This window comes from Cnephaeus nilssonii (genome assembly GCF_951640355.1).
Source record: "Cnephaeus nilssonii genome assembly, chromosome: 2".
Lineage (NCBI taxonomy): Eukaryota > Metazoa > Chordata > Mammalia > Chiroptera > Vespertilionidae > Cnephaeus > Cnephaeus nilssonii.
Window position 1 is genome coordinate 111938211 of NC_137073.1, and position 27489 is coordinate 111965699.

Consider the following 27489-nt stretch of genomic DNA (forward strand, 5'->3'; position numbering starts at 1 on the left):
AGCCTTTTATTATATAGGATATACACTGAGTGGCCAGATTATTATGCGTTCAGAGATCATAATAATCTGGACACTCAGTGTATTCGTGACTAGAAAAAAAATAATTTGTAATGCCATGAACAGGAATCATTTACATTATGATCAGTTCTTTGCAACTTTAGCTTTTATCCCTAAAGAGTAATCACTGAGACAACCAGAAGCCCTTTTATTTTTTTATTTTAGTTTTTAAATTGATTTGAGAGAGTTAGAAACATCAATGATGAGAGAGAATCATTGATCAGCTGCCTCCTGCATGCTCCACACTGGGGATGGAGCCCACAACCTGGGCATGTGCCCTGACCAGGGATTTAACCGTGACTTCCTGGTTCATAGGTTGATGCTCAACCACTGAGCCACGCTGCCAGGCAACCAGAGGCTCCTTTAGAATTGCGAGTCACTGGAGGGTCTGCTGTGCAGGCCCAGCATTCCAGTGGAAATGGCTAGCATCTCTTTTGCCCATTTTCATGTTCTTGACAGCGTTTCCTTATAGTCTTCCTCCTGTGATCATAAGTAATTTCACCAGGAGAAGCTGCCGTGAGAGTATTCAATGGCCATAGAAGCCTCCTTGAGTTTGCAAATCTAGAACCATGAGCTATCGAGGTGACAGAATTAACTTCTCTCCAGAAATATTCATAAGAAATCTTGCATTGGACTTCCAAAAGCCTCTTACTTGCTTCTCTGAGGCTAGAAAAAAACCAAGAAACTGTCTCCAACAGATTTCACTCTCGGGAACCATGTCATGCGGTGAGTTTCTGTCTGTGGAGCTCCCAACATTTGCTCAGGGTCCTTCCACAAAGGGACCTTGCTCACCCTTGGGGACTGGGAACCTGTTGGCCGGGTACCAGGCCAGTTTTCTTGAGAGAAGAGATTTGTAGGCGCCAGTAACACATGTCAAGTCAGTCCTTGTCCCTCAATAGTTGCTCGTCATTTCTGATGAAACGAAAATCACTTTCAAATATGCCATTTGGGGCATAACTTAGGTTAAACAATTGATGTGCCCAGTAATATCCTGGCCAAAAAAAGGGGGTGGGGTTGATTCGTACTGAACCTGTGAAAATAACGATATGGCCCTAACCAGCTTGGCTCAGTGGATACAGCGTCAGCCTGCGGACTGAAAGGTCCCAGGTTCGATTCCGGTCAAGGGCATGTACTTTGGTTGCGGGCACATCCCCTCTGGGGAGTGTGCAGGAGGCGGCTGATCGATGTTTCTCTCTCATCGATGTTTCTGGCTCTCTATCCTTCTCCCTTCCTCTCTGTAAAAAAATCAATAAAACATATTTTTTAAAAAAGAAAATAACGATATGGCGTGGAAAGTAAGGACACATCAGAAGTTTCTGAATTCTGGAGGGACAGTGAGATTTAGGCGTTCTTTTAAAACAGTTCGTTTTAGCTTATAAAAGCAGTGTCTGCCAAATTGAAAATGTAGCCGAAAAAAAAGGAGAAAGATGAGTCTTCCTCATATGTCCGTTAGAAAACAACATTAGAACAGCAACATCTATGCACATTGCTGCGCCTAAAAGCGTCTCCTCGGTGAATTCAGTCTTACGGAATTCTTGTTTCATTGGCGCTGACGCCAGCAGAGCGGGCCTCGACGGAGCCAGAGCCGTCTGCATGCCCAGGGGAAAGGGGCGCGTTGGTGTCCGCGTCAGACACATAGCCAGGCCTGGAATTGGGATTGTAGCTGCTTTTGTTAAACCGCCACCTTCCCCCTGGTGAAGCCACCTGCAGGGCTGCAAGGCTGTCTTTCAGTTACGTGTTCACTGGCTTAAGAATGAATTGCATTTGCTAATTGAATGGGAATTGATGAACTTTGTGATCAAAATATGTCAGATGTAAGCAACAGTACCTTTGTTTTCACATAATTATACCTTTCACAAGGATCTGTTGAGGACGAGTCATTTTTTCAAAACCTCACTGAAGAGTCAGGCTAATGATGTTAGCCAGCGCTCAGAGGTACCCTGGGGTAGGCCAAACGTGTCACCCCTCTCCGGCTTAGTCGCTCGCCGCCCAGGAGGCTGTGGCCCAGAAAGAAACCTGGAGAGTGGGGGACAGGGCACAGCTTCCCAAGCCCAAGTTCATGTCCACACAGTAGAGACAAAATAATGACTCAGGTGCCTAGGAAGGGCTACGACACCATTGAATCACAAGGAGGAAAAAGTGTTGCACCTTAAAAACACGACCTTCTCTTTGGCAAACAGAAAAATGATCAGACCGGGGGCGGGGCGGCTTTTGCTGTGTAGTATCTAGTTTGTTATCTTTGTTTTTAGGTCATACGTTTCATAACATTTATGAATATTGCTGACAAACCTAAATAAATCATCACTAGTATATTCTCTGCTTTGAGATAATTAGGCAAACATTATGAGACTAAATCAAGGCTAGATAGCTGTTAGTTTTTAAAGTTAAATGGCTTATAGATGTTTACACTCGAGTACCGCAAGCAGCTTGATAGGTCTGTGGACAAATAAGGATGACCTCGGTTGTGAGAAACAGGAATAGTTCATGCTGCCTAGCGAGGGAGAGGAAAGGTCCTTGTTCCCGCAAGGAGAGGCTCACGGAGGAGGTTTGGGTTGGGTTTGTCTGCCTGTCTCTGTTTACCTGGGAGTGGGCTGGGGGGGTGGGGGGGGGGAAAGGAGGGGAGGAGGGGGGGTTAGAAGGCTGGAGAGCACCTGGGCCTGTGTGCTCCCTCCCTCACAGCAGGAGAAGGGAGTGCCCCTCCCCAAACCATTAAGTAGGAGTCCCAAGCTTTCCCCTGCGCAGACCACCCTTCTCCAGCCACGGAGGCCCACAGGCCCGGGTCGGTGTTGACTTCTCCCTTCTGCCACGGGAAAGGGATTGCTGTTCTGATGGGCTTGTCGGGTTGCCCATCCCCCCAGCCCCTGCCTGGGAGAAGGGGTCTCCTGCAGACCCGGGGGCAGGGAGGGAAGGCACCGAGGGGACCAAGGAGGCCTGGGACATTTGAATTTTGGGGGGAGGGGAGGGAGTTGAGCAATCATTTTCATTGATCATCTCCTGCCATTACACAGCTCTTTCTCCCACATATCACCTTCCCTTTAATCCTGTTGACAATGCCAGGAAGTAGCAGCTGTGTCACTAAACAAATAAGCAGAAGGAGTTAGCCGATCCCATTTTCTCCGGTTCACACGCTTGTAAAGGCCTCGTATTCCAATGTCCATGCTCTTCATTCTTCAGGTTGTAACCCACATCATCTTTGCTAAGGAACTTTGTGAGGGAGATTATTCCGAGTTGGAAGATAACAGGATTTATACGTTTTATTTATTTATTTATTTATTTATTTATTTATTTATTTATATTTTTTAAACATATTTTTTATTGATTTCAGAGAGGAAGGGGGAGGGAGAGAGAGATAAAAACATCAATGATGAGAGAGAATCATTGATTGGTTGCTTCCTTGGCATGCCTCCCACTGGGCATCCAGCCCACAACCTGGGCATGTGCCCTTGACTGGAATTGAACCCAGGACCCTTAAGTCCACAGGCCAACGCTCTATCCATTGAGTCAAACCGGCTAGGGCAGATTTGTACATTTTAAATAAACATTCATTCCACAAATAATTCCAGTCTTCCTACCATGCGCTAGTTACATGGTAGCTGCTGGGATACTGTGGTGAAGATGGCAGAGGTGCCTTCTAATCTTATAATAGACTAGAGGCCTAGTGAACGAAAATTCATGCACTCAGGGGGGTCCCTCAGCCTGGCCTGCACCCTCTCACAGTCTGGACCCCTTGGGGGATGTCCACCTGCTGGCTTAGGCTTGCTCCCTGGGAGATTGGGCCTAAGCTGGCAGTCAGACATCCCTCTGGCAGCCCTGGAGCCCTAGGGGTGGGAGAGGCTCCCACCACCGCTGCTACGCTTACAGCCATCAGCCTGGCTTCTTACTGAGCGGCACTCCCCCTGCGTTAAGCATCTGCCCCCTGGTGGTCAGTGCACGTCATAGCGACCAGTTGTTCCTGGTCATTCCGCTGTTAGGGTCAATTTGCATATTACCCTTTTATTATAGAGGATTGGTAGGGAAGCAAATATTAATGTGTATAATTACCAACAGTGTCACTGCTCTATAGTCAGGTGTCTCCAAGTCTGGGAAGGGCGATCAGGAAGCTTTTTCCTGGGAGGTGATGTGTGATTTGAGTTAACAGGACAGAAAGGAGTGGGAGCGGGGGAGAGAGAATTCCAGCCGGGGCACACGGTGCTGAGGAGCGGGAAGGGGCCTTTTTGTTTGGTTGGCTCAGAGAGCGCAGGACAGTGCTGGAGGCACCAGACATGCAGCCCGGTTGGATCCTAGGGTCTTCGGCGGCTTTAAGAATTACGCTTGATGGACACCTAAAATTTACATAATGTTATTAACCAATGTTGCCACAATAAATTTAACTTACACACACACACACACACACATACTCGTGCTTGGCATTTCACAAGAGATTATTTTGGGAGGAACTGCTTTTATGCACCTTAAATATTTGCGAAAGTTGCTGAGGTAATAGCTTAGTACCTATTGCAGTTATCTGTGAATATTTATAGTGATTCCTTAAAAAGTGTTTTCTTGCCCCAACAGACCCTCGCCGCGGTTATACATCATTCCATCACGTTTAGCTTTTCAGCCGTGGTGTGCTGCGTGAGTCTTCTGCAGCAGCTGTAAACGCTTTTGACTCCATTTACAACTCGAGCTTCAGTGTAAAGCAGGAGGCAGAGGCATCTGCATTTTAGCGACTATTTGTCAGAACAGTGTTGGGTGAGTTATCGTTGCAAACTGTGCAGAGCAGAGAAGTCCCGGCAGTAAGGTCTCGAGGAAGAGATGTGGAAATAATATTTTAAATGATGAATGTAGTGTGGGTGGCTTGGCCCTCTCCATCCCTACTCGCATCTCGTTGGGATTGCACGTGACCGCCTTCTCTTCTTGGTTATGACTAAAGGAGGAGAAAGAAGCAGAACTTGACTCATTTAAATATGCTGTTGGCGCGTGCTCCCGGCCAAGGCGGGACAGAGGAAGATGGTGCTCAGACCACGTGATGTATTCATACCACAAAGAGAGCATGCATCTAGGTTTCTGGTCACGGTGGGCGTAGGCCATTCAAGTTCATCCCTGTTGGGAAGAGTTTGCTGGAAAATCCAAGCATGGGACCTGCAATATAACGTTTAAGCACAGGACATGCTGACTTGGCCACTTCCCGAAAATTCAAACAAAAGAATCCCATCCCTTTCGATCCTGTGACTTCACTTGTGGAAAGCGTAGCTCTAAGGGTGATCCCAGCAAGCTTTGAAAAGAGGAGCGTATGTATCGTTGAGACACGTGGAGTGTAACGGGCTGGCGTCTTCACCCTCCTCCTTCGTAAGGGGGAGCGGAAGTATCTCGTGGAGGAAGGATGCGTGTCTCCTGTGGAGGGTCCTGTCTTCGCGATGACTAAGGAAGGGGGTGCATGGGCACAGTGGACGTTAGAGACCGTGGATAAGACATGCGTGTTCCTTGCATGGAATATAGGACGTTGCCTCAAACATGTTCTACACCACTGCCCTCTTCTGTCTAGAGAACTGACCTTCCTTTATACTTTTAAGATAGGAGGATGTTAATAAAGACCTTCATATGGAGAGCTCTCCTGACAAGTCAACTAGTAAACTGCTAATCAGTTTGAAATGCTAACATTTCTACTCCTTTGTATTGAAAATGGTGCTTCCATTTTTTAAAAAAATATTTTTTTATTGATTTCAGAGAGGAAGAGAGAGGGAGAGAGAGATAGAAACATCAGTGATGAGAGAGAATCATGGATCGGCTGCCTCCTGCACACCCCACACTGGGGATTGTGCCCACAACTCAGGCATGTGCCCTGACAGGTAATCAAACCATGACCTCCTGGGTCATAGGTTGACACTCAACCACTGAGCCATGCCAGCTGGGCAATTTATTTTACTTTATTTTATTTTTTGGAGCTTCTCCATGTTCTTCCCCTCTATTGAATTTCATGTGATTAAATTTCATCTCATCCCGTCAGGATTGGTAATAATGCCAGTATCACCCTCATTGAGTAGAATAGGAAATAGAAATCCGAGAATACCTCTGGCTCAGGCATTCAGAGCCCACCCTTCCTTCCTCCCCAACAGGCCGTGAAGGGAAGGCAAGGGGGGTGCTCCTACAGGGTGAGCTCTTGGGTACCAGCGTTTGCTGATTTTTATCACCTTTTTGAACACTTGTCTGCGCAGTCGGTGTTCAAGGACCGTCGTGGTATGCCCTTGGGTAATTTGGGGAAAAGTTACGATTTGTTCCGAAATGATTTCCTGAGTGGTACGTGGCCGTGTTGGACCCCTGGGCATTTGAGGATGGCAGTGTTTGGCCTGCACCTTCAGTCCGGAGGACAGTTAATGTCCAGGTGAGTGGGACATGGGGGGGGGACAGCCAAGTCTGCTGGGTTGTCGGAGAAGGTTCCGAGGGTACCCCGCCCCCCCGCCCCCGAGCTGGAGTCCTGAGGGCGGAGGGCACGCATGCAGGAAAGCCGTCTGTGTGCGGGGTAATGAGAATGACGGGAAGTTACTCACGGAGCAGCTGGTGTTTATCGGGTACTCGATGTATTCTTTCTCCTAAGGCTTTTCTAGGGGTACACGTGTTAGCGTGCCCATTCCTCATGGCGGCCCCGAGGGCAGGTGCTGCAGGGGAGGGCCCCGAGGCAGAGCGGGGGTCACCTGGCCGGCACACAGGCGCTGATGCGGAGCCCGATTCCAGATCCAACCCGCCGGCTCCACTTCCTCCGTGCGGGAAAGAGTGAGCTGCGTCGGCTGGACGCTCGGTCTGCGGTGTCTGTCTGTCGGGGTTGGGGGTCCGATCACGAAGAACCTTGGAGGACGCCCTAAGGACTCAGGGTTTCATTCTGCAGAGTCAGCAGCTGTGTTTTTTGGAAACGAGGTCCAGGCCTGGCTTTCCTCAGAACCACGTGAGGTGCTTTTCCATGGGAATGCTCGTTCCCAGATCCCTCCACACTGCGAGAGCCCATGTCCCTGCCCAGCAGGTGGCGAGGGCTTGAGCCCTGAAGTGAGTGAGTGGTCACGGGGTCCGCAGGCCTAGCGTTCCCAACCGCCGCTGCTGCTGTTACCCGCAATCTCGGTGTGTGTGATGTGAGCTGAGTGTGGATGTGAAGAAGGCAGTGAGCTCTGTGTTCTAAGTGCGGGTGTGTTTTGCTTGGAGAGTGTCCGATTGAAAATGCGGAAGAACAGAAGCAGCTGCCTGCTTGGATCGGAGATGGGGGGTTTCCGAGGCTCGTGGTTGGTAGCAGACTCACGGACGGAGTTGCGGTACTTGTGTGGAGCAGGCCGCGGCTGAGCAGCACTGGAATGGAGACATGACATGTGACTTACCCAAGTCAAGAGAGGAAAGAGAGCACCCCCAGAAGCAGGGGGACCCCGGGGGGAGGTCAGGAACCAAGGAGGTCGGGTTTCACGAAGTCTTCGTTTTTATTAACTGCGTCCGAGAACCCGTGTGAGGAAGGACAGACAGTCCGGCGGTGACGGGAGAAGCAGAGCTTAGCTGAGTGCCGGGGGGAAGCCAGACCGGCCGGCGCACCTTCCGGCAGGGGCAGTGACAGCGGATAGACCCTCCGCACAAACCCGCCTTTCCCAGGGAGGAAGAGGAAGGCCATCGTGAGAAAAGGCTGCAAGGCGAAGGGAGACGATGTTGCTGGCTTTTATTCTTTTTACACAATACACACTTCTCCTAAAGATGGAAATAGGACAGAGACACAAAGACTCAAGATACCCCTCATCCAATAATGAAGGGATAACAAGTGTTAAAATTAGCCATTGTTTTTTAAGTCAGGTTTCTACCAATAGAGATTGGTAGTAGACACGTATGTACACACTTTTAATGAAAACATGCTACAGCTGTCCACATTTTTGTATGTGCCTCAATGTATCAGAAACCCCTATCCCTTTCATTGCATAGTATCTCACACCCTTCCTTTCTCACGCCTCCCTGCGGTTACATTGCGTGTGTATAACAGTTTCTGTAATTGTATTATTGGCACTCTGGCTGTTTGGACACTTTTTGATTTTAAATTGTGCTGCCATTAAGATCAGTGTGGTTCATCTTTTTGGACTTCCTTGCTTACAAATTTCCGATGAGTTTCAAATTTGGAACCATTAGATTAAATTACTAGAGCGAGGTCCCACATGCAGCGTGGGTTTCTGGGGCCCCTAAGTCACGCAGATGGGTTAGTCTTACACGAAGGGACAGGCATTCCCTTCTCTGGTGCCCGGAGAGAAGTGTGGGCCTGGAGGTGGGTGGGTGGGAGCAAGACGTGGGCGGGTGCCTGGGGGAGTAACCGTGTGATCACCTACTTGACCCGAATGCACACAGCGCGAGGGCAGGGTCTGTGGTGTTGGAAAGGTGTGAGGGTCTGAGAAAACAATTGAGAAGAAAAAGCAAAGATCCACGAGGGGTGGGAGCTGGGGCCAGTGAGCCGAGCTGTGAGTAGCTGGTGTTGAGACCTCGTGTCCGCCGTGGGCCCTGGAACTCGCTCCCTCTGTGTGGAGGACGGAATGCTCGGTGGCTAATAGCAGTGAAGGAGGAGGGCCCTGTAGTTCGCTGACCTGGCCACTTAGAGGAGATGTGGACGGTGAAAGTGCTCACGAAGGGATGATGCAGTCCGGGGAGCGCATGGCGGTGAAACAGCAGATGTGAGCGTCCCGCCTGCCCCAGACCCCCTTCCGCAGGAGACGCAGGAGCTGGCGTGGAGGTGGGCGCCCGCAGTCTCTTCCGCTGTGGGACCAGGAGGGGCAGGGGATGCTGAGTGCTGGGGGGCGGGGTTCTGTTCCAGGAAGCCCACGTGGCCTGGGTCCATCATCCTCCGGTCTGAGCTGTCGTCTTGCAAGAGGACGCACAGAGCTGAGACGTCCTCACAGCATCGTGCCCGGGGAGGCTTGTGCGCCTTCAGCCACCACAGGCATTCTGCTCCGCTTCTGCCCCGCCGTGTCAGTCCGCGCCCTGCCACGTCCATTCCCACTGGAACCACGCAGCATCGCTCCCCAGAGCCGGCCGCGGATGAAACCCCGCTGGTTTCCCTGTGCGGGGGCTGCGGGGTCCTTCCCGGGGCTGCTGCTGCTGTGCTGCGCGTGGGAAGTGAGTGGATCCTGCGCGGGAAGTGCCTCCTCGTGGCCCGCGGGTACAGCCATGAATGAGGTGGGCTGTGGCCTGTGATAATGTGACCTGGACATTGTGATCCTGGGCACACTGGGTTCCCCGGAGAGGCCTCGTTCACGCCAAACCTCTCCTGCACATTTGCACGCGGGTCCTGGGAACCGTCGAGGACTCGGCACCTGCGCCCGTGTGTCCGGCACCTGCGCCCGTGTGCCCGGCACCTGCGCCCGTGTGCCCGGCACCTGCGTCCGTGTGCCTGGCGTCGTCCTGCGGCCCGGCACCTGTCAGGCCATTAAATCCTCGCAGCAGGCCCGGGAGGCCGGTCTGGATCCCCCGTCTCACTGGAAAGCGGTTGGGCGGAGACCACTTCCCCGGGCCGCCCAGAGTGAGGCCGGCGCTGGCCCCCGGCCCCGCGGCCTTGGCGCCCACCCCGCCGGCGCCCTGGTTGAGGGGACGTGGGCACGCGGTGAGGCTGCACGGAGGGAGGCACGGCCTTGGATGAGAAGGACGGCAGCCGCTGGTGGTTGAGAAGTGGGCTGCGGGGCACCGACTCGCCGGGGCGCCCGGTGCAGCCTGGCAGGCCCGGCTCCGCCCCTCAGGCCGCGTGGGGCTGCGTGGGTCAGTGACTTCGCTCTGCACAGCCAGCCCCTGCGTGGGGGGCGGAATCGGGGAAAGGACTCCCATGGGCAGCCGGGCAGCCGCAGGGACACCGTCACGTTCTCCTGTGGTTCTTGGCGTGGGATTCGGGCCGTGACTCCCTGCGCTGGGCCTGGGGGGGCGGCGGGGGGGATGTCTGCCTTTTGGTGTGGCCTCCGCCTTCCCCTACAGACCTCCCCGGATAGCGCTCATGTTTTACTGCAACAGTGGCCTCCTCATTCCATCGTTCTTTAGTGTACCCTAAATATTGCCAGTCTCAGTAATTTTTTCAAAAAAACCCAAATCTTCAAATACTGTCGTGCTTCATACTCCGTGGTTCTGTTTACAGGAAATCCTTGAAATCACAGAGTCACAGGGACGGAGCCTCGGCTGGAAGGCTTGGTGGTGAGGGGACTGCAGTGAGCGGAGGGGGGATCTCTGGGGAGAGTCTGCGTCTCGATGGGCGGTGGCGGGCACGGGACGCAGCCGGGCTAAAGCGACGCAGCGCTGTAGCCTGTCTCCTGCGTGGGATGTTGTCCTGCGGGTACGCAGGTGTGATCCGTGGGGGACTGGGCGGAAGGTACACGGGACCTCCCGGCACTATCTGCAACTTCATGTGAACCTGTTTTAAAATAAATTTTTTTTTTTAAAGGTACTGTCTTTGCTTTGTCTGCCATAGTCATCCTGTTTCATAGTCTTTGTTTCCACTGAAGCAATCATTCAGAGTCATTTCCTGATGTTTTTCTACTTAAGTCTTGTTTGGCCTTCACACATGTTTGACTCATCCCCAGTTACCAAGAAATGCTTCTTTTTTTTTTTTTTTTTTTTTTTTAAGAAATGCTTCTTGATGAACCGAGCGATTTGATGTGGGGATTTCTGGTCTGGTTTGCCTGGCGTCGTATAGACTTGTTATCTATGTAAATGAGTGGGTGCGTGGGTCGGTTTTTGTTTTGTAAAAGCATTTCCTCCATAGCAGTAACTTGACCTTGTTTCTCTTTCCTTCTGTTTTGACAGTGTATCCTATTCAGTGCACGTATCTGAAGATTACCCAGGTATGATTTTCTTCTTTTAACTTTTATCACAAATACTTACGTCATGGTTCCTGTTGCGTATTTCTTTCTTCTGCAGACGCAAACTGTCTATCACTGTATTTGGGGGGGGGGGGGGAGCGTTGGCAGGGGCGGCTGAGAGACACAGAAGTCTGCTGATGCCTGTGAGGCGCATGTCCTGACCTGGGATTGCGTCCGGAGTCCAGATCGTTTCCCCGTGGGAAGCAGGGTCCTGGGCCCCCGATAGCGTCAGCCTCAGTATTTGCCTCCTTGCAATGAAAATAAACATCTTGAAACCTGGTTTAGTTGTTGGTTTGGGAACATCATTTGACTTTTCACAATGTAAAAATAACAGGTAACAAGGCAACAGCTAAAATAGTGGTAGCAGCTAAAAGTAATAAACCTTTCCCCATCTCTCTGAGTAGACACATCAACAGCTCTCACAGCTCTCCTGTGCCATGGTTCCCACAGTCTCCCCATTTTGCAGATGAACGATGGCCTGGGAGTGAGAGGAGGAACTGGGGTTTGGACCCTGTAATCCAGCGCCCGTGGGTGCCCTGCAGGAGGCTCTTCCGCAGGCACGGCTGCCCTCGCTGTGTCCGGACACGCGTGGCCAGGCCCACACATGCTCGTGCCCGGACACAGGTTGTAAGAACCCCGCAGACCCCCTTTCTAGAAAGCAAACGAGCGTCTTCCTCGTGGTCAGCAGTTCTCTAGACTCCCTGTCCTCTCAGCAGAGCCCGCCACGCAGGCGCTCACACTCACTCATGGTCACGTGGAGATGTCAACAAGACGCTTCTCACGAATGACACCCAGACTGTTGTCTCGAACAGGAGCCGAAGCAAGCGCTGTTGACTTGGTGTGGATCACATGACTGGGTTCGTTTACCCCCGTGAAAAGGGCGTCATGCAAGAATCTAGTGCAAAGAACAGCCAATTTTAACTGCCCGTGTTTCACGTACACAGGGTGGGGCAAAAGTGGGCATACAGTTGTGAGTATGGAAAATAGTGCGGTAAGTAAGGATACAAGCATAAACTCTGTGTTTCACATACTCACAACTGTACACCTACTTTTGCCCCACCCTGTGAAGATCCGTTTCACTCCAGTATTCTTACTGAGTACAATCAGATGCTTAACAACGTCACTGGTGTGATCTGTCAGGGTCATAAATTGGAAACAAAATTCCAGTTCCTTTCCAAACCTAGCCATTTTATTCACAGACTTTGTGTGATTGGGATCACACTTTTCAGTGTAAAATGACCAGATTGATATAAGTAACTTCGGTTATATATACTTTGAGTGTTTAAAAAATAATAGTTTGTTTTGTGTATGAGGATGTTGTAAAACTTATTTCCTTAGCATTGAAGCTGTGTGTTTTTCTGTGGCGGTTTGCATTATGCATTTTGAATTTTAATCTTGTAAGACCAGAGTCACCTTTTAAATTTTGTAAATCTTAAACTCCTTTCTGAGAACAGGAGATACTTTATGTATTACCTTTTGTTTGGTATGATCTCCGTGTTTTGAGCATAGTATTTTATCTATTGTACAATTTTTACAAGGGGAGTTACTTATTACTAAAGATAAGCCCGTTTTTAAATAGCAGTATAAAAAGTATTCTGGGAAGATTTTAGTGGAAGAACCAAGAGAAGATATATTTATAAAGAAAAAATATTTTTTTCGAAGATGATTTTGCTATCAGCCCTTATGTATAATGATATAGAATGTTTTTGATGCTAAATGTTTGCTAAGCATGTTAGGAAACTAAAAACCCCACGGCTTGTGGTAAATTTTATAATTACTGTGCTTCTCACCGGAGGCAGCCGTGAGCGGTGCAGGACTTTACTGCAAGGGATAGAAATGATGCCACCATCCAGCCCCAACCTGGAGGCAGTGAAGTCTTCTGTGGCCCAGGAAATGTGGTGGAAGATGCCTCCCATAAATCACGGGAACCAAATGTTCAGCTCCCTCTTGTGGCCAAGCGGTATTTCTCTTTTTCTCGCCAAATGGAACCCCAATATAAAATATTGGAAACACGATATTGGAACTACAATATAGAAAAATTGAAATTGAAAAATAAAGCATTGGTTTTCATTTGTGCTTTTAAAAAATTGAATTCCTTTCTTGGGGCAGTTTGTAGTGAATTTCCAATATAATTTCATTCATAAAAAGAAAAACTCTATACATAAAGCCCACGAATGGGAGGAGGAATCAGTGTATTCTCGGGGGGGGGGGGGGGGGGGGGGCGGGGGGGGGGTTGAATTGGCTCACGCAGCCAGTACACTGTATGTCAAGTATTTTCATACACATAATGGAATTGACTTGAAATGTCAGTCTTTGTAGAGACAGAACTGTCAGGATATTTTATACTTGAAGAAATGTGCTGAGTGAAGTTCAATAGTATTTCCCAAGGACGTGCTGTTTGGTGGTAAAACCAAGTCTATAATTAAGCTCTGATTCCCATCAGTATTGGAGAATTAGTCGTCGTATTTCCATGGAGCTTCCTTTAAAATGCATATCAGTATGGTAATATTTTCCCAATCATTAAATTTTAATCTACATTTATTTGCATTAAGAGTAGAGTTAATGTGCTTAATTTCTCAGATAGATAACATTATTTAAAACTTATATATTTGCTTTTCCTTTCCACTACCCAGACCTGTATTTTTTCTCCTTCTGCTCTGGCTAGGACATCCAGAATAATGTTAAATAATAGATGTGAATGTTGGCAGCTTTGTCCCTCCTCTCCGAATTAGGGAGCGTGCTTGCAATTGCTTTCTTTCAGAGAAGGAAGTATTCCTTTCCTCACCACACTTCTTTTTTTTTAGTATTAAATTTTTATCAACTTCTTGTTTGGCATTTATTGAGATATCCTATATGCTTTCTTCTTTGAATAACCAGATGACAAGTTATATTAGCAGATATCTTAATATGGATCTATAAGAATTATGTGCATTTTGTCATGTACTTTGTTATTAAAGACTTCAAATTGATAAAGGAATTAACTTTTTTTTGGTATTTGCTAGAACTTGCAAGAAAATCTTTCTGAGCCTGGTATCCTTTGAAGGATGGTTCTAGGGCAGTTGTCTTATTTTTCTGCCATGATTGATCATGGATCTGTTCTGTTTTTCTGTTTCTTCGTCATTTTTTAACATGTGTTCTTGAAAGCCTACTGTGTTGGTGAAATGTCCAGGTTTTTTAGCAAGATTTTTAGCATGCAGTCTATACATATAAAGTCTCCCTCATCTCTGCATTTATTTCTCCTTTCTCTTGTTTTATGTTTATTCTTGTCTTTTTTCCCCTTTGACCAGTTCTTCTGCTAATTTCCCTCAGGCTCCCCCCACTAATTTCCCTCCTCCCCCTTTCCTGGGTCATATGGTTCAATGATTAGCTCATCATCTAAGTTTAAAAATAGGGACTTTTCTTTGCCCTGTGGAAATGTGTCAGCAGAATCCTTTAAATTCAGGATTATGCTATCCTGTGTATTTTTTAGGAACAGATTTGTCATTTTATAATATTAGTATATTAAGTGACCTGTGCCATGTATTGAAACTCCTTTCATAGTTTGCTTTAGAGAAAATGAACATTGAGGAGGGTCTTTATTGAGTCTTAGGTGTACATAATAGCATGTAAATGAGTGGAATACTAAATGCTATGCTGGCTCTTCAAGATACAGGGAAGAAATAGAGCAGCCTTCTGGTTCACTGTCCTTCTTGATGGAGTCTGCATTGTAGCTTGTATTTAGAAGGTAAATGTAAGTCACAGGTGATAGGTTTGCTATAGCAGAACTGCAGACTCTCATCACCCCCTCCCTCTAGGCTTACGGATTCTTTCGTCCCTTTTGTATGTTCTACAGGAAATTGCAATCGTTGAGGGACAATATTTGCTACTAAAAAAATAAAGCATTGCTTTTGGATTCAGTCAGTTTCACCCCTACTAACTGTAGTATTAATATTTTAATTACTTACATAATTTGAGCAAGTTAATTTCTTTGAGCCTTGGTTTCCTCATCTTTAAAAGAGGGACAATACATTGTCCAGCATTATCTTGTTTGCATCAAAATACACTGGCCTATCACACACAAATCAAATTTTGTTATAGCAGTTACACCTCATTAAGAAACTTGGGTTTTGATCAAGCTAAAAAAAATAAAATAAAAATAAAATAAAATAAAATAAAATAGGGATAATAATTGTTTGGCTTGGGGGTTGACCTGAATATTACATCTTGAATTCAGGGGAAATATCCATATTATAACAACCGTGTAATTTCATTTAGAATTATTTCTCTTAAATCGCATAGGGATGAATGATGGAATGTCTTGGCCTAATGAGGCTGCAGTTGAAATAAAATAAAAGCAATCATTTAAGTGATCCTTTTCCATAGCTCCCACTCGTCCACATACATCTCGGTCATGCTCACATGGTCTGTGGGGGAGGGAAGAGAAAATGGTCCTACTCTCAGCAGCCTTTAACAAGGATCTGTAGATCCTCAGCTCATGTGTCGTCCTGCGTACATGTTCCAGAGCCTCACAGTCCTCAACATGCACACGTTCCAGGACCTTACGCACACGTTCCAGAGCCTCACGCACATGTTCCAGAACCTCACAGTCCTCAACATGCACACGTTCCAGAGCCTCACGCACATGTTCCAGAACCTCACAGTCCTCAACAACACGCACACGTTCCAGAGCCTCACGCACACGTTCCAGAGCCTCACAGTCCTCAACAACACGCACACGTTCCAGAGCCTCACGCACACGTTCCAGAGCCTCACGCACACGTTCCAGAGCCTCACGCACACGTTCCAGAGCCTCACAGTCCTCAACAACACGTACCCATTCCAGAGCCTCACGCACACATTCCACAACCTCACAGTCCTCAACAACAGTTTGAAGATAAAACAGCTTCAGCTCTTGAGTCACGTGGGAGAATTCCAGTGAAGGGGTTTGAGTTGGAAACATTCTCATCCATCCCTGGCTCATTCTGTCACCTTGAGCGATCCCTCACCCTTTTATGTCCCACCTTCCCACGTCTGAATGTGATGATGACAGTGTGACAGATGTCACATAGTGTGAGGAGGACTTAGAGATCATATTCAAACAGCCGCAGGAGGACACATGGGCTCCGCTCCTCACAGCCTCTCCACCATGTTGTCTGGCCTCCGCGGCCCTGGCGACAGGATGGACAGGTGGACGGAAGCAAGGTCTGGGTTTGAGGGCTCTGTCTGTTTCTGACTTGGGCATAGCGTTGTGGTTTGGCCTATTTAAAGGTGATTTCATATATATTGTCATGGAACCTGGACACATGGTTGATTGGCATAAATTAAGTCAAAAACAGAAATCAAAAGTTTCAGTGCCTCAATACTACCCCAAAAACAAACTGGTGAAAATCTCTTAGAAAACGATATCTTTAATACGTCACCCTGTCTTTCAGCATGATGCGATGTGTGTTCATTAAACTGCGTTCTCTTTCTTTTCTTTTTTAAAAAAGTGTCTGTATTGATTTTAGCAAGAGAAGAAGGGAGAGGGAGAGGGAGGGAATGAGAGACAGAGAGAGAAAGAGAGAGGGAAACATGGATGTGAGAGAAACATCAATTGGTTGCTTCCCACACACCTATTCTGGGTACCCAACCCAAAAAGTGGGTATTAACCAGCCACCGTTCAGTGCACGGGACATGGCTCAACCAACTGAGCCACACCGGCCAGGGCCAAACTGTATTTTCTTGGGTCAAATCTGACTGCCCTCCAGTGACAACACTTTACATAAGCCGTTCCATCCTTCATGTCCCCGTTTTCTGAAACAGATGGTTGTGATTTACTTGTCTTTTGATGCTTTAGGCCAGTTTTCGGCAAACTCATTCGTCAACAGAGCCAAATATCAACAGTACAATGATTGAAATTTCTTTTGAGAGCCTAATTTTTTAAACTTAAACTTCTTCTTATGCCACTTCTTCAAAATAGACTCGCCCAGGCCGTGGTATTTTGTGGAAGAGCCACGCTCAAGGGGCCAAAGAGCTGCATGTGGCTCGCGAGCCGCAGTTTTCCGACCACTGCTAGGCAAACCTTCCTCCCTCCGCGACTCTGAGATACTGCAGGTGGCTGTGCCCACCTCTCGGCTTGCTCTGTGTCTCCCCTGGTCGCTGCTCAGCGGCTCCTTCTGTTGGCTTAATGCGTCCTTCTCATTCTCCTTTTCTCCACGGGTTTGCTTCAAGGAGTGCGCTGTGCCCAGGGAAGAACTAAGTCTCTCCAGAGGCAGGTAGCTTTGAATCAGTTGGTCTCTTCACGAGGGTTTAAGAAATTTAGAAACTGGCTTGAATGGAGGGCTTTTTGCATCCTTTCCCGAAAGCCCAGGATTCTGGGCAGAAGAGACTCCAGAGAAGCGGTCTCCACGAATGACGAGAAAAAACCAATTTGTGCCACATCTGTTTCTTAATCTGTGGTCCCACTTGTGAAACAGGAAACTCTCACATGATGCTGCGTGAAAATGAAATAAGGCAAAATTTGTAATGAAAACAAATCGAAGTAACGAGGCAAACCTTCTTGGTTTCCAATCTAATCCTCACGCGTGCACGTGGCCTCTCTCCTCTCAGAACACCCATGACAGCCTGTGTCTGCTAAGCCCGTGTGGCTGGGCCGTGCGCACGCGTGACTCTCTTTCCTCACTGCTCAGGGTCTGAAAACAGCACAGACGTTTCTTTGGAAATAAAGTGATGACTTAGATATCTGTCAGCTAAAAATCATGTTCTCGCTGCACTGACACAATATTATGAAAACTTGGCTGGAGAGCTTTGATTGTGTATCTAGACAGTCATCTGAATAGTCATTCCCCTCGCAAACATTAATACAGGCTTCTGTTTGTTGTGTGTAAGGGATATTCTGTACCTCTATTTTTATATTTATAAGTCACATATTTTATACATTATTCAGTGTAGGATGGGGCCATTATTACTGAATTGATAAAGTGTTTGTTAAACAGCTGTCTCACTTATGTCCTGTGATCATCAGTGAGCAAAGTAGGATAAACAGCTCTGTTCTGTTGTATTAGCATGTACTTGAAGATCAGGATTTATCAGGGAAAAGTCCTAAATTTATAAAAAAATATTTTCCCAGAGGAAACAAAAGACGCATAAGAAACAGAGAACCTGTGGAGTAATGAAGTGTCCTGTGCATTTGACTTGTGCTGTATTATTTAGATGAAGTTAATTTGTGGAAGAAGAACTGGGAGACTTCGTATCAATTCAAGAACATATCTTATTTTTGAAAAGCATATGATTGATTGTCTAACCACTGTGCTGTACACCTGAAGCCAATACAAAGTAATATGAAAATTAACCATCATTGAAAAATAAAAATTAGAAAAAGAAACAACACGTATGTTAGAGTGACACGGGGGATATGATTGACAACAGAAGCTTTAGCTCAGACGCCTTAGTGACTTGATATGGAGTCTTTTGGGGGCACCTGGGGTCCTGGTGAGCTTCCTCCCTCCGCTCTGCTTCCTGCATAGAGAGAGACACCAGGAAGGCCCCTGCTCAGTGAATTGGGGCAACCTGTTGTATCCAAATGATTCCTTGCCACAGATGGGCCATTTTAGATGTATGTGGACAGTATCTGTCCCAAAGGCCGTATTTCCCTAGGAGGAGGAGCCATTCACAATGAGTTTACACATATGGTGGCAATTTACTTCATTATTTTGTGACTTACTAGAACAACAGTGTGTGCTTCGTGAGTGTTAGAGGTGATATGGATATAACTTTATATTTTTATAAAGGATGTATTTTTTTCAAGTTACTATGCCTTTAATTGTCTATACTTCTTTGCAGATAATACATATGTGTCAAGTTCAGAAAATGATGAAGATGTATTAGTTACTACAGAGCCAATTCCAGTAATTTTTCATCGACTAGCAACAGGTAATAGGAATACACTATTTTTTTTTGTCTTAGGTTAATATTTATTTGGTTATTAGGTAGCTTTGTGTTTTGGTTTCCTTTAGCCCATATAACAGATAATAAACCTTTAGCATTTAGAAATCTGGTTCTCCATCCAAATTTTCTATCTCAAGTGCTTTAGTTTGTTTTTTTGACAGTTGTTTAAGTGCATACATTAATAGTACTTTAAAAAGTCTTATTTAAAGGTATTATGTTGATACTAGAGGCCCAGTGCATGATTGAATCATGCACGTGTAGGGTCCCCTACACACTTTCGCTTTCGACCACGGTGGAGCTGGGTGCCTGTCTGCTGGTGCACCAGGCCTTTCAGAAGCCTCCGGCTTGGCCTGGTGCCTGAGCAGACAGGCACCCAGCTCCCCCGCTTTTGATGGTCCCCAGCGGGACCTGAGCTCGCTGCCTCAGAGGCCCCTTCTGTTCCACAGCACAGCCAAGGCGCAGATGCTGAGCTCGCGCCGCCACTGGCGATGCGAGCTCAGCGTCCTGCTGGCCCAATGGGCTACCCCGGCCAACCCTGAGTCCCGCCCCCTGTGCCTCCCTCTGGCCCAATCATGGGCGTAGCGGAGTGATGGTAATTTACATATTACCATTTCATTAGGTAGGATTTGTTCTTTTGAAAAATGTTTTTATGTGTAATGACACTGCTAGACAAACTGAGTATTTATTTGACAAGCATACTCGAGGCATTGTAGATCACATGATATATATATTGAGAGCTGAAGGAGTCTGTATAGTGGCATTCTAGTTTGACCATATTTTTATGAGCAATGAAAAATCAGAATAGCTTGTATATTATGTAACTCCCCAACATAATATAATTTCAGAATCTTCCTTAATTTTCTTGCAAAGGAATCACCTAAGAGGTATTTTTATGTTGAAACTTACGAATGTGTGTTAATAGTATACTAAAAACTAAAATGATTTTTTAATTTATAACTTTCAGAATTAAGAAAAACAAATGACATTAACTGTTGCTTATCCATAAAATCCAAATTACAGAAGGAAAATGGGGAGGTATGTAAATTATATTTTGTATTTATTTTAAAACATAAAATCTATTTTAAATTTGCTGTGTATTTGCAGTCAACATCATCATTGTTATTTAGGTTAAGATTGCAAATGGTGAATGAAACTCAAACCCTGTGTCTTCGGGACTTATTGTGTGGGAAGGGCAATGGCCTAAAATGAACTTCTTTTATGGCGGGACAACGGGGAAATGGGACTTAGGAACCTCAGGGGTTTAATTCCATGCAAATAGCAATCACTCGTTCTCCTGTATGAGTCTCAAAACATTCTTTTTCTTGGGATACGGCACGAATTCCACTCCCACCAGCGACAGACTAGACGAGGACTCACCCTCCTCCAACAGCTGCACGTGGTGTCGCTGGTGAACGTGACCCTTCAGCTGAGGTGGCAGAGAGTGAGGGGCTAGGCTTCCGGTTACCCCCAGCCAGGGTCAACCACAGCGGACAGCAAGCTCCCCTCTCCTCCCCTTCGAAAAGGTCGCCTGAAGCTATAAATACCGGGCGTTAAACAAACAACCTGAGTGCAACGGAGTCGTCGGTTCTTGGCTTTTGAAACGATGCACTCAGTACGACGCCTTTCAAGTTGTGGGGTTCATCCTGTTGGTCCCCATCCACGCCGAGCACCACGGCGTTCGCAATACTGGGGCTGACCCCAGCCGTAGCATTTCATCAAGCCCAGATTCTCGCGCCCAGGCTTTTGTTTCCCTGAAGAGTTTGAAATTTGGCCTGGAGATTTAGGGATGGTTATAAAACATTGGGTTAATAGACTCTCATGTCTGAAGGAGGCCACCTTCCTTCTTATTATTTTAACAGAGCTGGGAACAGGGATATAGTAACTATTGGTAACCATGAGTTCATTCCAATGGATTTCCATTGTGTGTACTTTAGACGCATTACGGATGTGGTTTAGTTAATTAGAAACTCAACCTTCAAGTTCAAGCGAATTTAATTAAATGTCCTTTTGAGTCTGAAATTGAAAGCAGTTTCTGTATTCTGAAAGTTTTTTTTTTAAATAATGTGATTCATATTTATTTTCATAATTTGATTTTTTAATTATTGGATTCAAGCGTCTTTTCTTTCATGCCATTGTGTGGAGTTGGCAGTGGGAGAGAGGACCATCTGCGATAATAATGCTGAGAACCTTTTTAATAAAAAAAATTGAATCAGTGCAAATGAAAGCAATACAAAATAATATTGAATGCAAACGGTAATTGAAAAACAAAATTTAAAAAATTGAATCAGCATGAGCCTGTCAGCTGTTTCATCAGAACAAATTCAGAGTTGTAATTGCTTATATGTGGTTTCTTATATAGACATAAAACATTACACTGTACAAATCAGGAGAAGCAGAGGAGAACTTTAGAAGAACATGTGCGTGGAGCTTAATGAACTCCCCACACCGCCTCCTTCTGTCTGTCGTGTACTTGGCTCATGCGCACCAAGCATGTTCTCCCGTAAAATCCAGGGGACACGCAGAGACCCACCTGTTGCGGCCGCTGGCTACTTTCTTTTCAGGAGGCAAACTCGTGTGACCACTGAAATTGTCTTCTTGCTCTATTATTTTAAGGAGTCCAGACAAAATAGTACCGTGGAAGAAGACTCGGAAGGGGATAATGACTCTGAAGAGTTTTATTATGGAGGACAGGTAAGCGCACGGGGTCCTCCAGCACCCGCTCCCCAAGCAGCAGTTCCTCCTGTGAGCTGGTGGACGTCTGTGCCGTGGTCTGGGAGGCCCACGTGGCCTCAGGGTCTGTGGCTGCCGAGGGCATCCGTACAGCTCATCGCGTTCTCCTGTCCTACACTTTTCAGAAGCTAAGGTGGCTCTTGCGGTTCTTTGACTGTCATCGTTCATTGACATTGACACTGTCTTGCTTCATGATGGTGACTCTACACACAGCACTTCCTTATGCTTTGGACTTACAGTTCTTAAGCACACGGTGCTCGGTCCGTATTTTGAGATGAAGACAGCTCTAACAAAGAGCTGGTAGTCTGAAGTAGAAGAGGGTTAGCCTTTATAAAAACCGATGGGCCCTGATGACTGAGCACTCCCAGTATTGGCATCTCTGTCTTCCTTTCTCTCTTACACGGATGCCAAGTGCTTGTTGAAAACTTGTCAGGAAGAAAGGTCATAATTTATGGACATGGAAATGGCATAGCCACGTAGGCGCATATATAAAAGCCTTCATTCTGTTCCAGGAGAATGTCAGAATTTTCACGGGCGATCAGGTTTAGGACATGGCTGTAGAAGGTGGCTTGTTCTGTTTCTGTCAGCTTCTCGATCACTAGGCTTCGGAACTTGGACAGAATAGTGAGAAGGTAACGTGTTAAAAAGACGCTTGAAAGCCAGTGTTGTTATTACATGGAAGGGTGCAGGTCAGCTTGTTCATTCAGAACGAACACTCAGGAGTTGGTCTACTAGCACCTGCCAGGCAATGGGGATAGGACACAGAGGAAGCAGCATTCTGTCCCCAGGCCAGCCTTCCCAGCAGAGCGACTCTGTGACCGGACGGCACTGACGTGGGCAACCTCACCCCTCCAGGGCCCACATGGGTCACACAGCTCCTTGCCGAGGGGACGTGCACGCTTTTCTCCAGTCTAGAAATTCAGTCTAGAAGCTTTTCCGATCACCTGCCAGACACTTCTTTCAGTCCCTTTAACATGTGCATTTTCTTCACATCAGAGTAGTCCAATTTGACTTTCGAGCACAGTCAATTCTACTAGACGGATGTGAGCCTGAGCATGTTGGAGGGTGTACTGCCGGATTATCTGTATTTGTGAACGGGGGTGACAGAGGGAGGGCACCTCCAGACTTGCCCCAGGGGCGGCCGGCTCGGGCCGGCTGTGGATGGCGTCCTCACCCGCATCCCTCTGACCCCCTCCCGCAGGTGAGCTACGACGGGGAGCTGCGCAAGCACCCGCAGCTCGAGGCCGACCTGTCGGCGGTCCGGGAGCTCTACGGGCCGCACGCCGTTTCTCTCAGGTAAAGCCGCGCGTGGGGAGTAGGAGGGACATCGTTCGGTAAGGCGTGGGGGCCTCTGTGGGAGTGATTTCAGTGGGAATTTTCCTGGGCTCAAGGGTATTGGAAAATGTTGGGGAGATTCCAGTGTGTTCCTGCTTACACAGGATGGCTCTGCATCGCTGTATGGGTTGTGTGTTTTCTGTACGTAGTTTAAGATGACACTGACGGCATTAAAGCTAGTTAGTTCGGAGAGCTCGTGCTGCTAAAACATGTCTTAAGTCGTGTCCATCAGCTCCGATGACAGATTGGGCCAGCGAGGCCCGTGCTGTTGTCATCACACGTTCATGCGAGCAATACAAGGAGATCATGCATGCCCACGGGTAACCAGGGCGCCCTGAACGCTGCTGCCTGGCCCCTCAAAAACAGGAAGGGAAAACCCTCCTAAACGTGCACAGTGTGTATCTGAATGGCATGCATTTTACTCTGCGGTCACTTAGCATATTCTTTGGTGATACATTTCTAGACGGTTTTTGTTCGTTTTAATCACTCAGAAGAGCCCACCCTCCTCTTGACCTCTCTTTTCTCTCCTCAATGTAAGAAACCCCCCTGTACACCCTGGGGTTCCCTCCCACGAGCCAGCTCGACGGCTGCAGGATCCGGGTCTCTGCCCGAAGGGCCGTCTCCCAGGCCCACGGGCTCCAGGCCCCCCCGGCCTTTCCCGCCCAAACGGGAGTCGGTCCAGCCGCGCACGGGCGCTTCTTCCCCTTGGCTCCGGGCGTCGGCACGGCCGTTTTCTTCTTTTCTTATCGAGGCCGCGGCCCGCTCAGCCCCACCGCGGTCTTCACGGGGCCCCGGCCAGCGCGGCTCTGCCTGAGCCTCTGGCACTCCCGTCCCACTGGGCTCTGCCCTCACTCCCTGTCCTGCTCCCGCCTGTAAGGTGTTTTTTTTTTTTAATTCCTTTATTGATTAAGATATTACATATGTGTCCTCATCCCCCCATTACCCGCCATCCCCCCTTCTCATGCCCTCACCCCCCTGTTGTCTGTGCCCATTGGTTAGGCTTATATGCATGCATACAAGTCCTCTGGTTGATCTCTCCCCCTCCCCCCCACCCTCCCCTCTTCTGGTGTTTGCTTTATTTTGGTTGGATTTCAATCCTGCTTGCATCCTGGTGGCTAGTGCAGCATGGGCCTGTCTGAGACTCAGACGTGAGTGGGTTCTGGGTGGGTTCTGTGGGTTCGGGGTGGTTCTCAGTGGCCGCCTCCGTGCCCCGGTTCCGGTCTCTTCGCTGGACACAGCCGGATTTTGAGACCGAACAAGCGCTTTCCATTGGGAAGTGCAGCAGCTGCAGTCGATGCCTAATTCCGAACGCTTTGCCTGAAACCCAGACCTCCTGCAGCCGCGAGGAGCTGGGGTTGTGCACCCAGCCCCTCCCTCCCGCCTCCCGAGGTCTAGGCAGCTGTAACGGAGGGAGAGTGATCATGTGGGAAAAGCACATCTTTACAGTTTTCCAGGTTTTAGCAAATTAGCTGCGATCTTTTCACTGCCGGTCCCTCCTGTGGCTCCGGGCAGGGCTATTCTGTGAGTGTTTCAGAGTGAGTAAGTGAAGGAGGCAGTAAGAACTATCAGCAGCTAGTCCAAAACAATGACTAACTTTTTAACTTCAGTTGAACTTTGCTTGAAAGCTTAAAACTCTAATTGCAGCAATGTAACCCCCTCCCCCACTAAAACGAAAAAGCCAGTGGGATATGATTAACCATCCGAGACAGCACGGACTTTAGCTTCTTCCCTTGAAGCACGTGGTCTTGTTGGAGAGCTACCTGAGCCTATGTTGACTGCTTTTAGAGGTCAGAACTTTTAAAAACACCTTATTTCCATGCTGCCTACACCTCACTTATACTGTCACATATATATGACACTAGAGGTCCGATGCACGAAATTCGTGCACAGAGGGGGGGGTGTCCCTCAGCTCAGCCTGCACGCTCTCCAATCTGGGACCCCTTGAGGGATGTCCGACTGCCCGTTTAGGCCCGATCCTACCGGGACTGCTGGCTCCCAACTGCTCACCTGCCTGCCTTCCTGATTGCCCCTAACCACTTCTGCCTGCCAGCCTGATCATCCCCTAACCACTCCCCTGCCAGCCTGATTGATGTCTAACTGCTCCCCTGCCAGCCTGTTTTCCCCTAACTGCCCTCCTCTGCAGTCCTGGTCACCCCTAACTGCCCTCCCCTGCAGTCCTGGTCCCCCCAACTGGTCTCCCCTGCAGGCCTGGGTCCCCCCCCAAATGCCCTTCCCTGCAGGCTCAGTCGCCCCCAACTTCCCTCCTCTGCCAGCCTGGTCACCCCTAACTGCCCTCCCCTGCAGGCCTGGTCCCTCCCAACTGCCCTCCCATGTTGGCCATCTTGTGGTGGCCATCTTGTGTCCACACGGGGGCATCCATCTTGTGTGTTGGAGTGATGGTCAATTTGCATATTACTCTTTTATTAGATAGGATTGTGTTTTCTTTCAGCAAGCATTTATGAAACACCTATGATAATCTCTATTATTTCCCATTATTGATGAAATTATGGATACTTTATCAACTGTTGAAATTATATAGATATTTGGAACTTTATTTAAATGAAGTCATAAATGGTTGTTCTTATTTTCCCCCCTTGCTTATGTCACTTACCCGTTTTGATCCAATTCAAATCTCCATGAATGCAGGCCATGTTCGCACCTGCTCTAGATTTTCTCTAGATTCTCTCCAGCTCCATCCAGAGGACGATTCCAGAATAAACAGCCTCCCAGAGGCCTGATGACATGAAGGTGACTCTCAGCAGGACGAGTGTGATTTGCTCAAATGAGAAGGAATGTACTATCTAGGCCTGTGGTCGGCAAACTGCACTCGCGAGCCACATGCGGCTCTTTGGCCCCTTGAGTGTGGCTCTTCCACAAAATACCACGGCCTGGGCGAGTCTATTTTGAAGAAGTGGAGTTAAAAGAAGTTTAAGTTTAAAAAATTTGGCTCTCAAAAGAAATTTCAATCGTACTGTTGATATTTGGCTCTGTTGACTAATGAGTGTGCCGACCACTGGTCTAGGCTCAGACACTGAGGGCTGGACACGGGGGGGGGGGGTTAGGCATCAGGTCTGGACCTCATCTTCCTTGCGAGGTTCTAACTCTATTGAACACAGGCTGTTCTAATGAGCTGTTCTTTCACTTAATTGAGGTTTATAAGAACTTAATGGAGTTTGAAGAGCAGAAGTACCTCAATATGCATAATAGGCTATTTGGTGTCTTTTTTTTTTTTTTTAATGCGACATCTAATGAGGTGGGCAGCTAACCACATCTGAGTCCTCTGTAAGAGACAGCCGCCTCCACGGAGGCAGACCCGTTGGGAAAGGGTGAGGGGGAGACAGAAAAAGCGGCTGAGGATGCATTTGTGAGAGTCGGTTCTTTCCGCGCCACCCAGCTGTGTCCCGGAGCAGAGCTGGTTGTGCGGAAGCATCCTCGTGAGCACGGGTGACAGCTCTGACTCAAGCTCCTGTGGGACGGGTGTAGGTCCGTGCGAACATGATTAACCCATGACTAGCCTGCATAGGCCTCACCTGGAGTCATGCTACAAAATGAGGACATTTCATGTTTTTCAGTGTGAATTTACTGTATAGGCATCTATCCTATCTAATAAAAGAGTAATATGCAAATTGACCATCACTCCAACACACAAGATGGCTGCCCCCATGTGGTCAAAGATGGCTGACCCCATGTGGACACAAGATGGCCGCCACAAGATGGCCAGCAGGGGAGGGCAGTTGGGAGGGACCAGGTATGCAAGGAAGGGCAGTTGTGGGAGATCAGGCCAGCAGGGGAGGGCAGTTGGGAGGAACCAGGCCTGCAAGGGAGGGCAGTTGGGGGCGATCAAGCCTGCAGGGGAGGGCAGTTAGGGGTGACTAGGTCGGCAGAGGAGGGAAGTTGAGGGTGACCGGGCCTGCAGGGAAGGGCAGTTGGGGGGGACCCAGGCCTGCAGGGGAGAGCAGTTCGGGGGGACCAGGCCTGCAGGGGAGGGTAGTTAGGGGCAAACAGGCTGGCAGGGGAGCAGTTAGGCATCAATCAGGCTGGCAGGGGAGTGGTTAGGAGGTGATCAGACTGGCAGACAGAAGCAGTTAGGGGCAATCAGAAAGGCAGGCAGGCGAGCAGTTGGGAGCCAGCAGTCCTGGATTGTGAGAGGGGTCCCAGATTGGAGGAAGTGCAGACTGGGCTGAGGGACACCCCGCCCCCGTGCACGAATTTCATGCACCGGGCCTCTAGTGTATATATAAAAGCCCATGCGACCGTTACAACCAAACGACTGGAATGACCAGAATGACGCGCACTGACCACCAGGGGGCAGACGCTCAATGCAGGAGCTGCCTCCAGTCCACAGGCCACAATCACCAAGGGGGCCTTCCGGCCAACCTCCCAGTCCCTCCCCTGGGCTGGCAGGTCCTGATCACCCAGTCAGGGCCGGGCCCCAGGCTGGGACGGGAAACCAGGGGTGGGTGGTGGTGGACGTGGGCAGCGAGGGAAGGAGGAGGGGGAGAGATGAAGAGGGGAGGAGGCAGGGAGGCGGTGAACCTGACTGGCTCTGATCCCCAGCCAGGCCTAGGGACCCCACCCATGCACCAATTTTGTGCAGTGGGCCTCTAGTGTACTTATAAAAAAAAAACTTGATTCATTT

The 27489-nt window shown here is 48.3% G+C and overlaps 1 protein-coding gene across 1 annotated transcript in view; it reads left to right on the forward strand.

The window, feature by feature from the left end:
* The window catches only part of PARP8 (poly(ADP-ribose) polymerase family member 8), a 137495-nt gene that overhangs the window by 60507 nt on the left and 49499 nt on the right, over positions 1–27489 (forward strand). The window contains exons 3-7 of the mRNA XM_079782226.1: positions 10825–10862; positions 18681–18770; positions 19750–19820; positions 21399–21476; positions 22717–22811. Of these exons, the coding sequence (XP_079638352.1) occupies positions 10825–10862; positions 18681–18770; positions 19750–19820; positions 21399–21476; positions 22717–22811 (372 nt within the window). The remainder of the gene's footprint in view (positions 1–10824; positions 10863–18680; positions 18771–19749; positions 19821–21398; positions 21477–22716; positions 22812–27489) is intronic.